Source organism: Camelina sativa, chromosome 9, assembly GCF_000633955.1.
Source record: "Camelina sativa cultivar DH55 chromosome 9, Cs, whole genome shotgun sequence".
Taxonomy (NCBI): domain Eukaryota; kingdom Viridiplantae; phylum Streptophyta; class Magnoliopsida; order Brassicales; family Brassicaceae; genus Camelina; species Camelina sativa.
In genome coordinates this window covers 16,283,539-16,297,417 of record NC_025693.1, presented here as the reverse complement: position 1 = coordinate 16,297,417, position 13,879 = coordinate 16,283,539, and the positions used below count along the sequence as shown (strand labels likewise).

General features: G+C 36.2%; 1 protein-coding gene and 1 long non-coding RNA gene across 2 annotated transcripts; both read left to right on the top strand.

Moving 5' to 3' along the window:
- On the top strand, positions 1,811-2,889 carry LOC104711124. The gene is made up of 2 exons (XR_755209.2): positions 1,811-2,269; positions 2,443-2,889. It is a non-coding gene; the product is annotated as an uncharacterized LOC104711124 (long non-coding RNA).
- LOC109126432 (uncharacterized mitochondrial protein AtMg00810-like) lies at positions 9,907-11,046 on the top strand. Its single transcript, XM_019229967.1, has one exon. The coding sequence runs from the start codon at positions 9,907-9,909 to the stop codon at positions 11,044-11,046; it is 1,140 nt and encodes a 379-aa protein (XP_019085512.1).

Here is a 13,879-nt window from a genome sequence, read left to right as displayed (position 1 = left end):
TGGTCATTGTGCTAGATTCGAAGACGAATCTATGATAGTGGGGTAGAATTGTAATACCCGTGATCCATTTTTGGGATCCTGGAGTGGGTGTCAATCGACACCAGCATTTCCCATAGCGGACCAACTTAAGTTAAGTGCACGTTTTGTTGTGTTTTGGGTTTTGGAAACCGTATGGGTCGAATATAAAAGGGTTATTTCGACGCCCTTGGTCGTGTTTAGTCACTTTTACTTGTGCAAAGAGAAAAAATTCATGAGAGGTTTATGTGAGTATCCTGTGGAGTTTGTGCCTATTCTTGAGAGATATGTGCTTGTGGCTGGAGATCTGAGGCTAAAGACGTGAAAGGAGCTTGCTGTGGTGCTTTTCTGGTCGTTGGTTGGTCGAATCTCTCTGTGTTGCAAAGGTGAGTGCATAACCATGCATGGCTTATCTAAGCTAAGATCTCTGTTTATATGACTTTGTTTGTTGGGTGATTGATTTCTTTGGATGTTTCTTTGTGTTTCGTAACTCATGTGGCTTGGATTCACTTCTGGGAATGCCTTGGACGCGTGTAAGGTGTTTGGATCTGTGTTTTTTTTTTTAAGAGAAGATATAGAAACTAGAGATCATCTCTTCTACTCTTGCAACTATTCAACGTAAATATAGTCAATCCTCACTGAAGGTATACTCCGAAGCATATTCACAACAGTTTGGAGTTCACTTGTTTCTGTACAGACTATACAGAGCCGTGCCTCAATAGAAACAAAAGAAACTTTGGCCTACGACCACATATTTTTAAAAAATCAATGAATTTAGTTTTCTTAATTAAGCCCTTAATGTTTACTTCAACCTCATAGTTTCTAATTGTTATGCTCACATAATAGCCACGTTCAATTTAAAGAATAAGTCAATTAAAAAAAAAACTGAATAAATATTATAAAATTAGAGTAAACATACTTTTTCTACATGCAGTTTTTTCTAAATTGATCACACGAAACAGAACAATCCTCATCTCTCTCGCTCTCTCATTGAGTTGAGTGCTGTTACTATTTCTATACATGAAGTCTACAGAAGCACCTGGTTAATGATTGATTTTAAAAATTTGGTTAATGATTTTTTTAGGGAAGAAGGGAAGAAAAATTTCAGTTTAGACTTTTTTTTTTGTTTTTAAAGTTTGTTGTTTCTTTTGTTATATGACTAGAATTTACCGTTCTTGACACTAAATTTTTTTATGAATCGGAACAATTTTTTTTTACCGCCTCCGGCCACAGTTTACGTTTGCACGGTTCTGAGACTATACTCCTTGATTCCTCTTAACACTGTGTTCAAAAATTCACTCTAGTTTTATGTCTTCCAACTCACAATCACTGGCGGACCTATTAAGGTAGAAGGGGGTTCAATTGACCCACCATTAGCAATGAAACTTTAAGTTTACAATTTGACAGAGGTTAAAGGATTTTCTGGATCCGCCAATGCTCACAATTCATACATAGTTTGTGGCTGGAATAAAATGGTAGATGGCATAGAGATCTTCCAATGTCGGCAAAGAACATATCGACGAGGGGATACGAAACAAATTCAGTTTGTTTAAAAAAAAAAAGAGTTTATCCAACTATAAAAATAGCTTTCGTTATTGGTTTCATATTCGAGCCATTAATACCAACTAATTAATGTAATTTCCTTCATTCTCTATCAAATTCTCCTAATTCTTTTTGTTGTCTTTAATTGTAAAACCATTTTTTAAATGGCAATTGACAAAAATAGCACACATTTAGATTTTTGTTCCAAAGTTAGCACATAGTCTAATATTTTGCAGAAGTAGCATACGGGATACAACATTAATTTCAGAGAAATAATTAAAATAGGAAAATATTGATAAAATTAATAAAATCAGAAATGGAGACTTTTAAGATCCAATTTTCACGGGGACGAGCTCTAATCAGAGAGCGATAGAGCAGTTTCACAAGCTAAATAAGCTCGAAACGAGACGAACAAATGATTCCCATGAGCCAATCGAGCCCTTACTCTCCTAAGATCTTGAAGCATCCCAGATCTCTTTCCAATCGATTTCTCATCTTCGATATGTCATCATGATAGTCGTGTTCTCGCCGACGTGTTTGCTTAGTCGTGTTCTCGCCGCCGTGTTTGCTTAGTCGTATTCTCGTCGCCGATCTGTCCTCACCTTGCTGATTTCGTCGCCTGGCCTATTTTAACTTTTGTGAATTAGATGAGATACGATGGAGTCTTTCTCATTCTTGCTAAAATCAAAGACTTCCAGTTTGGCTTGCTAAGGTATGTGGCAAGTGCTCTCTCTTTCTCTCTCTATGTTGGCCTTCATTACGATTTGATTCATGATCATGATTTTGTTTTTAAAATGGTCTTCCACATACTGCTACTATGTAAATTCATTAAGATGGTTTCAGTGTATTTGAGGATTGACAAATAACTCTATTTTCTGGATGCAGATTTTAAGGTGCTTATAGTGTGAAGCAAGAAGTAGCAGACAAGGGGGCATAAGAATGCTAGGTTCTAGTAACAATTTGAACAGGGGTACCACATGATTGTCATCTGATACCCCGAATTTTTCTCAAGTCTTGACTTTGGAACCGATTAGATAGGCAATCAAATCTATACTTGTTCAAGAGAGCTTAGAATGGTTCTTGGTGTCCCTTGTAGGGCTTTGTTAGAAGGTAATTCTTTTGGATGTCCCATCCTAGACCTTCTCCAGCGGTACCAACTGAGGAGCTGAAACACTTTAAAGAGAGTGTGCTAGATATTTTTCGTTTGTGATTATGCCTTTCGAAGAGGCTGGATATGTATTTTATTGCTTTCTTTCTTACTTGGATTAAACAAGTAAGAGAGTGTGCTCATTTTTGTTGCAAAAAAATTATTTAGGAAGGATCTTTTAAATTCATGATGGTTTTCATAAAAAACATTAAAAAGTGAGTTTTTTTGGCATATGTCAAGATTAGAACCTTATGCCTTTAGGAATTTTATAAGGGAGTGTAACAAATAAGCCAAGTTGTTCATTCATGAAAAGTATAACAATTAACATTAGGTAAAACACCAGGCTGGATGCAAACAAAACTATTTCAAGAAAGAGTGAATGATATTTAGGAAGATTATTTAAAATTCAGGATGGTTTTCATAAAAAACAAAAAAAATGTGAGCAGTTTGTCATATGTCAAGATTCAAACCCAAAAACTTTACAAAATGTCTTAGAGAACGTAACCAAACCAAGTTGTTCATTCATTGGAAGTTTAACAATTAACACTACTATCTTATTGTTACGTAGTATCTCTTATGTTTAGAGTATTAGATTTGTTTGAAGTGCTCTTAACAAGAACCTTTAATCTGTTTTTCCTTTTGTTTAAGTTCTCTGTTTTTTAGAACTTCTTCTTCTGTTCTTGCAACTTGAAACACCAAAACCTAACATCCAGCACTCCTTGAAATTCCAGGAAGGATTTCAGGAAATTCAGGAAAACTTTTTTAAACTTCAGGATAACCTTCATTAAAAATTTAGATTTTAGGATGACCTTCATAAAAATTCTAGATATTAGTAAACACCCAGATATGCACAAAAATTGATATCATTACCCTTCACTTATAGAGTAATCTTTACATATTGAGGCAAAACATCAAAAAGAGATTTAGAAACACATTTATTTCAATTTTGGAAATATGAGATAATGTTTATGAAGGAAACATTAAACTTCAGGATAGCCTTCATAAAATATTTATAAAGACACAAAATCAAATTATTACTCTTCTATATCTAGATAAAATATCAAGAAATGCACAAAAAAAAATCAAATCTCTCACTAAAAATAGAGTATGTGATACATTATGGCAAAAATAAATTCAAAATTCAAAAACTCATTTTTTTAGATTTATGAAAAAATTCATAATATTTAGCAAAACATCCTTATAATTTAGGAAGCTATTCATAAAAAAATCAGAAATCTAAAAAATGGTGATTACCAAAACCAGAAAATCTTCCCCCACTGTACTCTGCCTCATCAACACTACTACCCAACTCCGACGAAGTACAAGTCGAAGAGCACATCACCATGATGCACCAAGATTAAGAGGAAAAATAAATGAGTAATCATTGAGAAATAGATGATGTAAGAAGAAAACATTAATCCAAGCTGCAATTTTGTTCTGAAGGAGGTCACTGAAACAGTTCTCATGACAATAGTAGAGAACATCAAAAAGTCCAATTGCAGTGGTTCTGTATAAATTACAGAGTTGTAAGGCATTTTGAAGAGTGAGAGCAATTGAGATTCCAACAAAACCACCTCTATGAAAATCACCAATGAGGACCTTGTCTTCACCGTTTCGCTAGCTGAAAAACAGTTAGCTATCACACACACAACAAACACAAATCAACGACCATTCAAATCAAATAAACTAACAATTAAAATTATACCTTCACCACTATCCCTAGAAAATCTTAATACTTGATTTCTTTACCTGGAGTTTGACCAACTGTGAAAGATTTCTTACTCTGCTCCTCCTCATCCGTCTCTGTTTCATTTCTTCATCTCTAACGCCTTCTTCACTTTACTCGCAGTTGTATGAAGTCAAAGATCTATGAAGCTTGTGACCTTGGACAGGAGCATCACCGTTGTTGCCTTGGACATGAGCATCGTCGGATCCAGATACATTGATGGCCTTGGAACGGCTATTGTTGTTGATCTCGATCTGTAACTGGACAGATTCATCAACATCGAAACTTCGAGAATTCTTAGATCTGATGGATGATTGGTGATTGAAGAGTTTGTCTCCGCTGTTAGAACTCACCGGAGAAAATTAGAACAACGTCGGATATTGTTGTTTCAATTAAAATCATAAGCTTATATTAAATTTTGAGATAAAATAATAATAATATACTAATGCTAGTTTTGGAACATTCCAGCGTGCGTGCTAGTTTTGGAACAAAAACTCAAATGTGTGCCATTCTAGGTATTTCTCTTTTTTATAAACAAAATTTTACATTTATACGAAAAAATATCTTTAAGTTTACGAAAAAATTTATAAAAAGCTTTTAATTCACTGATTTACTATTTGTTTGTGGATATGTGAAAATATTTAATGTGTGAAAATGGTTACCGTATAATTAAACATCAATCCCCTACTTTTTTTAATAAATACCACAACTTAAAGTATATTGTTTATAATATTATAAATATCTATACATCATTTTCTTATAAGCAGATGCACATCTTAACAAATTTCTAACCAAATCATTTTTTTTATACCTAATTATTTTCACAATATTAACAAATTTAATAAAATAAAAATATACAGAATAACATAAAAAAAATCTGGATATATCCATTAAATTAACAAGGTAATAATCAGTTATACCAAATCGACATACATAAACATATTTTCATGATATATAATAAAAATAACAATTTAAAACTTATAACAATATATATGATATATATATTTAAAATTTTCAAAAAATACAATAAACATACCAGCCCGTGATCTAGCACGTATCTTATTCTAGTTATTTTATAATTTGTGTCAAAATATGACTTACTTACCGTTATATAACTGAATTTACTATTGGTTCATCGTTATTTTTTTACCAGTCGAAATACTTAAATCGTGTACCAACCCTTTGATCGAATAAGTGCACCAAGATTGGAGAACCATACGTGTTGCTACTTTTAAAGGAAAAATATTGTACTTGTATACCAACTCTTTGGACTTTGATGAAATAATTGCACCAAGTTTGGAGAACCACTTCTGAGAAAATTTTGTTATATATTTGGATACTACGTACTACAAGTCAAGCCTCATGACATCTTAATTATTATTTAAATCTTCAAAACAGTACCTAATGTGGCTAAAAACCACCAAGGCACCAACTCTTATGTGAGCCAAACAAACCAACCAACAATGTTATTCTTGGGAGTTAATGTCACTTTAACGTGTAGAAAGGTTTAGAACGAGTAGTTGCCACACGAGGACGACTTAACTATATAATATGGAATTTTTGGAAGATTGCGGAAAATTTTCAATGCAAATGGGATTATACTAATAATCTGGCTCAATTATTTAGATATGTTCCTCAGTGAGAGATGAGACAAGAGAGAAAGAGGCTAAGCAATGGAGAAAAGGGAAGGCAAGAGAAGGATAGTGTATTCCAATTCCAGCACAAGGTCATGTTACCCAATGATGCAACTTGGGAAAGCCCTTTTAATAAGAGACGATATACACAAATATTAGGAGGATTAGGATTACTAATATTTGTTAGATTTGATCTTATCTCTTTACTTAAGGCTCAAGCAATTGCTAGCCTATATATATTGTACTCTTCACAATTGATAAGCAATACGAAAACATTCAGAGCAATTCTCTACTTTGACATGGTATCAGAGTCTACCTTTGACCTTTACTAAAAGTTTTGCTCTCGAAAAAAAAACAAAAAAACAAACCAAAAACAAAGAAATTTTTCCTAATCCTCGACGAACATGTCAGGCGATGATACAAAGAAAGAACCTGTCTTGATCTCACCTTACCTGATTCAACCCGGTGAACACAGCGGTTAGATTTTAACCGCAGTGTTGTTGAATGGAGAAAATTATGAGCGATGGTCGAAGTTCATGATGAACGCTTTCCGTACAAAGAGAAAACTGGGTTTCATCAATGGAACCTTGAAACGACCTGAAGATGGTAGCAAAGATGCAAAACGATGGGATATGGCGAATTCCCTAATCATTGGCTGGATCATGGCTAGTATAGAAGAAAAACTGCATTCATCTATCTCTATTGTTGATGATGTTTCTGTCATGTGGGAGAACATCAAAACGAGATTCTCGGTGAACGATGGCACTCGTGAACATCAACTTCATGATGATATACGAAAGACTAAACAAGACGGACAATCCGTGGAGGAATACTACGGCAAGTTAAAGATGCTTTGGGATGATCTTGCTGCTTTTGATAGAGGATTTTCCTGCTGCTGTAAGAAGTCAAGCTGTACTTCAATGGTGCAGTTTAACAAGAAACAAGAAGCGATTCGTATCCATCAATTCCTGATGGGTTTGGATGGNAGCGAAGATGCAGAACGATGGGATATGGCGAATTCCCTAATCATCGGCTGGATCATGGCTAGCATAGAAGAAAAACTGCGTTCATCTATCTCTATTGTTGATGATGTCTCTGTCATGTGGGAGAACATCAAAACGAGATTCTCGGTGAACGATAGCACTCGTGAAAATCAACTTCACGATGATATACAGAAAACTAAACAAGACGGACAATTCGTAGAGGAATACTACGGCAAGTTAAAGATGTTGTGGGATGATCTTGCTGCTTTTGATAGAGGATTTTCCTGCTGCTGTAAGAAGTCAAGCTGTACTTCAATGGTGCAGTTTAACAAGAAACAAGAAGCGATTCGTATCCATCAATTCTTGATGGGTTTGGATGGTCGTAAATTTGGAACTACTCGTTCGAATTTGCTAGCACATTTACCTGATCTGGACATATGGCAAGTGTGCTCGCAAATTGTATAAGAAGAACGTCATCTTACAGTGACAAGGGAAGAGGAGATGCCAAGCACAGCAATCGGCTTGTCGGTTTCTGTTTCCAAACAATCTCTTCTGTGCACTCACTATAGGCATGTTGGTCATGAGAAACAAAAATGCTTTAAACTTGTTGGTTATCCCGAATGGTGGCCTGATCAAACGGCTTCAAACAAAGGGACTGGTGTTGGTTCTGGCCATGGGAAGAACTCAACACGCAGGGAGACAAAGGACGTGGTTCACAAGCAATTGCTAATCAAGTCAGAACAACACCTCCTGCTGGCATCCCATCCCTAACTCCGGCTCAATGGACCTCGTTTTGATTTGATCATCAACTCTGGTGCGAGTCATCATATGACTGGCGACATTACGTCGCTCAGTGACCTTACTTCTATTGCTGTGTGTCCTATCAAACTGCCGAATAATGGTCTCACGTGGGCTACACGTCGAGGCATCTTAAACCTTGGTGGAAAGATGATTCTCCGAAACGTGTTCTATGCTCCTGATCTACATATTACTCTAATATCAGTCTCTCACTTACTTGATGACATTGCTAGCTCTATGATATTTACCAAATAGTTTTGTTTGATTCAGGGCCAAACTTCAAGGACTTTGATTGGTGCGGGTGAAGCACGGGACGGGGTTTATCATCTGACTGGTGCGGTTATTCCTCAAGCAAGCTGGATTGGAAAGATAGATACTCGTGATTTGTGGCACAGGAGAATGGGACATCCCTCTTCTAAAGTTCTTACTTTATTATCGGGTTTTGGCAATTTTTCAACTGGTGTTAGTGATTTAGAAGCAACTTGTGATATTTGTTGTCGAGCAAAACAGACTCGTTTCTCGTTTTCTGAAAGTTCTAATAAAGCTGAGTATTTGTTTAGTTTGATTCACTGTGATGTTTGGGGTCCATATAAAACGAAATCTACTTGTGGTTCTACATATTTTCTCACCATTGTTGATGACTTCTCTCGTGCGGTATGGACACATTTGTTGCGTGAAAAATCAGCAGTCACAACTGTGCTCAAAAAATTTGTCTCACGAGTCGAACGTCAATTTGGGAAGCAGGTTAAGACGGTTCATTCGGATAATGGCACTGAGTTCCTACCTTTGCGTTTGTATTTCACATAACATGGTATAACTCATCACACTTCCTGCGTTTATACGCCACAACAAAATGGAAGGGTGGAAAGGAAACATAGACATATACTCAATATAGCACGAGCTCTGTTATTTCAATAACATCTTCCTATCAAGTATTGGGGAGAAAGTATTCAGGCTGCGTGTTTTCTCATCAATCGGACGCCTTCTCTGCTCCTTGATGGCAAGTCTCCATATGAAATTTTATATCAACGACCTCCTGATTACACTACTCTTTATATTTTTGGTTGTCTCTGTTATGCAACTCGGACACCTAAAGCTTGTAATAAGTTTGAAGAACGGAGCTCTCGCTGTGTATTTCTTGGTTACCCTTTTGGTAAAAAGGGATGGCTTGTTCTTGATCTAAATACACATGCTGTCTTTGTTTCTCGAGATGTTCAGTTCTATGAAAATGTGTTTCCGTTTGAAGTCTCACACTCTTCTCTGACAGTGACACTTTGGGCCGTGAAAACACTACGGTGATCTCTCCTGATCAGTGTTTCATTGACGTTCCTGCTGTGGACGCTATTCTTGAGGGGGCGTCTACTTCTCCTGCTGAGGACGCTATTCTTGAGGGGGAGTCTACTTCTCTTGATCTGCTGCCACCTCAACCCCCAATATTGCCTGATCCGGCACCGGTTTTAATTGATACTGTCCCGGCAACGCAGACACCACCTGCTGTCGTAGACGAACCACTTGGTCGTGGACACCGCGTTAAACGTCCGTCAGTTTGACTTGAACCGTATGTCACCAACACGGTTGCTGTCAATGATAAACCTCCTCCCTGCGCTTCTCCTACAGTCACTAAGTCTTCAAGTAAGTGTCTCTATCCTTTGTCAGCTTTTATGACTCTTGATAGATTCTCTGCTTTGCAGAAAGCTTTTTTGGCTGTTGTTGATGCATATACAGAACCGAGAACTTTTAAGGAAGCTATGCAACATGAGCATTGGCGCTTATCTTCCAAGGATGAGATTACTGCTTTGGAACAACTTTGAAAGTGGGATGTTGTTGATTGGCCTCCAGGTAAAAAGGCCATTGATTGCAAATGGGTTTTCGAAGTTAAACTCAAATCTGATGGCACCATCGAAAGACATAAATCACGTTTGGTTATCTGTGGGAATCGACAAAAAGAAGGCTCGGACTATGCGTGTCTTTCTCAAATGTTCTGCTGCTAATGACTGGGAATTATACCAAATGGATGTTCATAATGACTTCCTTCATGGCGATCTCAAGGAAGAGGTGTAAATGAAACTTCCTCCTGGGTATACTTCCAGTGATACGAACAAAGTTTGTCGTCTGCGTAAATCTCTTTATGGTCTCAAGCAGGCTCCGCGATGTTGGTTTGCCAAACTCTCTGATTCTTTGCTCCAGTTTGGTTTTGTTCAAAACAAGAAGGATTACTCTTTGTTCTCTTATCATCGTGGTTCGTCATGCATCTACGTTATCGTTTATGTCGACGATTTGATTATTGGTGGTAATGATTCCGCTCTTATCTCGAAATTTAAGGCATATCTTAGTGACTGTTTCCTTATGAAGGATCTCGGTGTACTCAAATATTTTCTTGGCTTGGAAATCTCTCGCAATAACGATGGTATTTATGTTTGTCAAAGGAAATATTCCTTGGATATTGTCACTGAGTGTGGACTGACTGGTTGTTGTCCTTATGATACTCCGTTGGAACAAAATCATAATCTTGCTCGCGACAATGGTCCGTTGTTTGATAATCCCTCTCGTTATCACCGCTTAGTAGGATGCCTTGTTTATTTATCGGTTACTCGTCCAGACTTGAGTTACGCTGTTCATCTCTTTGCTCAGTGTCTTGCTAAACCACGTGCACGCCATTGGATTGCTGCACTTCGTGTTATCAAATACCTTAAGGGTACTCTTGGTCAGGGCTTTTTTCTCAGTTCCGGTAAGGAGCTTCATGTCAATGCTTATTGTGACACAGCTTACTCGGCGTGTCCACTCACTAGGCGCTCTATCACCGGCTATGTTGTTCTTTTGGGCGATTCTCCGGTGTCCTGGAAAACTAAGAAACAGAAGACTGTTTCTCGTTCCTCTGCTGAATCTGAGTACAGAGCAATGTCTTTCACCTACTCGGAGATTCAGTGGCTCATGGAATTGCTTCCTGTCTTTAACATTGTTCATAAGGAACCTGTTTCCTTTTACTGCGACAATGAATCAGCCATCAAGATTTTGAAGAATCCGGTTTTTCACGAACGCACAAAGCACATAGAAAATGACTGTCATATTATCCGTGATGCATTTCAGGCTGGTGAGCTTACTCTGGTGTCTATCTCCACTAAAGAACAAGTGGCCGACTTCTTGACGAAAGCACTAGGACGGGCACAATTCATATATCTACTTGGCAAGATGGGAGTTTGAGATATCCACTCGCCATCTTGAAGGGGAGTAATAAAAGACTATATACACAAATATTAGGAGGATTAGGATTACTAATATTTGTTAGATTTGATATTATCTCTTTACTTAAGGCTCAAAAAATTGCTAGCCTATATATATTATACTCTTCACAATTGATAAGCAATACGAAAACATTCATTGCAATTCTCTACTTTGACACCTTTACTCCAAAAGCTTCTCGATTACGGTTATTGAGGGACACTTCAATCGAATCACTCTAATCATAATTTACATCAATTACACACTAACACCAAAAAATTATAATATAACTAATTAAATAAATAAGAAATAAAATTTTAAAAACTTTATCAATGAGTGCCAGCACGGGTTATCAATCTACTTTGGTTTACAAAACAATTGGTTTACTTTGTAAGCAAACGAAATTTAAAAATCAAATACGTGGTTTGCTCAAGATAGAATTGTTGCATCACAAAAGAAAGAAAAAGACAATTATTTTTGTTTTTGGACCAAGAAGACTTGAAGGAACTTTCGTCCGTTGCTGGTTACTTTCTAACAAGATAATTAAATCACCATATTGTACGCGCTTTCGCATCTACCACAAGAGTTAGCGTCCACAAGTCTGATAATCTAATATTTATTTCAGAAAGATACTTCTTTGTATAAATCTCATATAGACATTCAAAGAAACTGGACCAGAGTAACCAAAATTAGCAAAGCCAGCACGTAACTGAGACAGAGTAAAGTTGATAAACACGTGACATAGTAGATGAAGCTTTGATTTTTGTATAGATCTAGCTTGATCTTGAAAAGTTTACAAACTACCTGGGTTATTATGCCAATAAAAAACCATTCAAATCAAATACAAGTATTCTTTATGCAGTTCTGTGAAGACAAAAAATGACCTCTTATGAAAAAAAAAAATGACCTCTTATGGCATTTTTGGTGTTAAACATTTCCATTTAATAATTTAGAGATGAAAGAGATAGGGAGAGAGTAAAACAACATTTATGGTAGTATTTTTTCCAAGATGGGGATGCAAAGGTGGTGCCTAGACATTGCTCTCACGTCTAACATATATAAGTGTTTCTTTGTAAATTGCAAAATAATATATTTTCAAAACTTAATTAGATTTTTAGTACATTTATTATTTATAATTAGAAAAATGGATGAGTTTTATTAATTTGCGTAATAAAAGAATGTGAGATAGATGAGAAATGAGGTAGAGTGTAGTAGTGTGAAATTACAAAAAGGTAGTTCCACAAATTGGCATATGTACAACTCATTTTGTGTAAAGAAATATAAATATTTCATCCATATTTATTGGAGATTTATTGTACTCTATATCAGCTTAATTTGATAAAAGTTTTACAAAAGTTGAAGTAGGTTAATTTGTAACTTTTATAAAATTTAATAACTTAAAAAATATTATTAATAATTATTCAATATTGTTAATCATTAAAGTATTTATTTTAGCTATTTTAATCATAGATATAAGAAAAATTAAAAGGTTAGGGATTACTTTGCAAATAAAAAAGTTCAACTATATTAGACGAAAAAATAAAGTTCCTCTGTATATATAGAACAAAAAAATAACAATTTCTTCTATTTTAGATGTGGATATAGAATAGAGGTGGACTGGAGTAGATTTTTCTATAAAATAGAGTTTAGAGGCAAATATAGAGGTGAGTTATAGATGCTCTAAATGTCAATATAATTTGGATACCTTATATATAGATGGTCCGCGTTGCACGACATGAAAGGATAGAGAGAAAAAGAGAAAGACGTGAAGCAATGGAGAAAAGGGAAGAAAAGAGAAGGATAGTGTTAGTTCCAATTCCAGCACAAGGTCATGTAACACCAATGATGCTGTAATTTTGTGATTTTGTGTGATTTTGTGATTTTGTGATTTTGTGTTTCATGTGGCCTGGTGAGACTCATGTGTGATCTTTGATTGGGGTTGGTGCGATTGGGACAGGAGATCTAGCATGGAGCTTCAAGGAAAAGGATGCTTGGCATCAGTGTCGGTTGACATCAGGAGGGTGTCGGTCGACACCAATGCGAGGACGGCGCGAAAAACCTAATAAGTATTGATTTCACACCTTGTGGAGGTATCGGTCGACACAAACTAGGGTTTTCGGGGGATGTCGAGCAGGTCTTGGTCGACACCAGGAGGGTGTCTGTCGACACCAACCTTCGCCAGGTGTCAGTGTCGATCGACACCAACCTTGAACATCGGCTGAACTTTGTTTATTGCCTGGTTTGATTGTGTTATTTGTTGTTTGTTGATTGGAGATCTCAATTGCTTATGTGTATATAGCCTAGTAGATGGAAGGATTGCCTCACTGAGTATTTGTGATAATGCTCACGCATCTCAATTGTTGTTTCTCGTGCACGTAAAGGCAAAGTATGATCATGGAATCAAGGCAATGAAGAGGAGGATGTTCTAGTGGCCCGACTTGGTTATTGTCTGGCTTATGTTATATTGCTAGAGTTGAGTCGTTGGAATCTTGCTAGGTTACTGGTTTAATGCTTACTGACTTTATTGGATAATCTGTTATTGGTTTATTAGTTATTGGATTAACTGAAGTATTTCTCGTTTAATGTTGTTATTTAATTCCGCTGTTGAATTGATTGGGGTTAGGATGTTATTGAGTATGAGATCACTAGTTAATTATGGTATTAAAAAGAAAATACTTAGGTTCACTCCTAGGGTGAACCTTCTTGTTCACTTCTTCCTTTTCAACCAATCAGAATCTTCTATACATTACTTTATTTAAAAGAATAAATCAAAATTAAATTCAAAAGCAAAACAGATTAAGGAAACAAATTCTGT

Bases quoted from the DNA above. Each gene is read 5' to 3' on its own strand.
- LOC109126432 (XM_019229967.1), top strand. From the start codon at position 9,907: ATGAAACTTCCTCCTGGGTATACTTCCAGTGATACGAACAAAGTTTGT.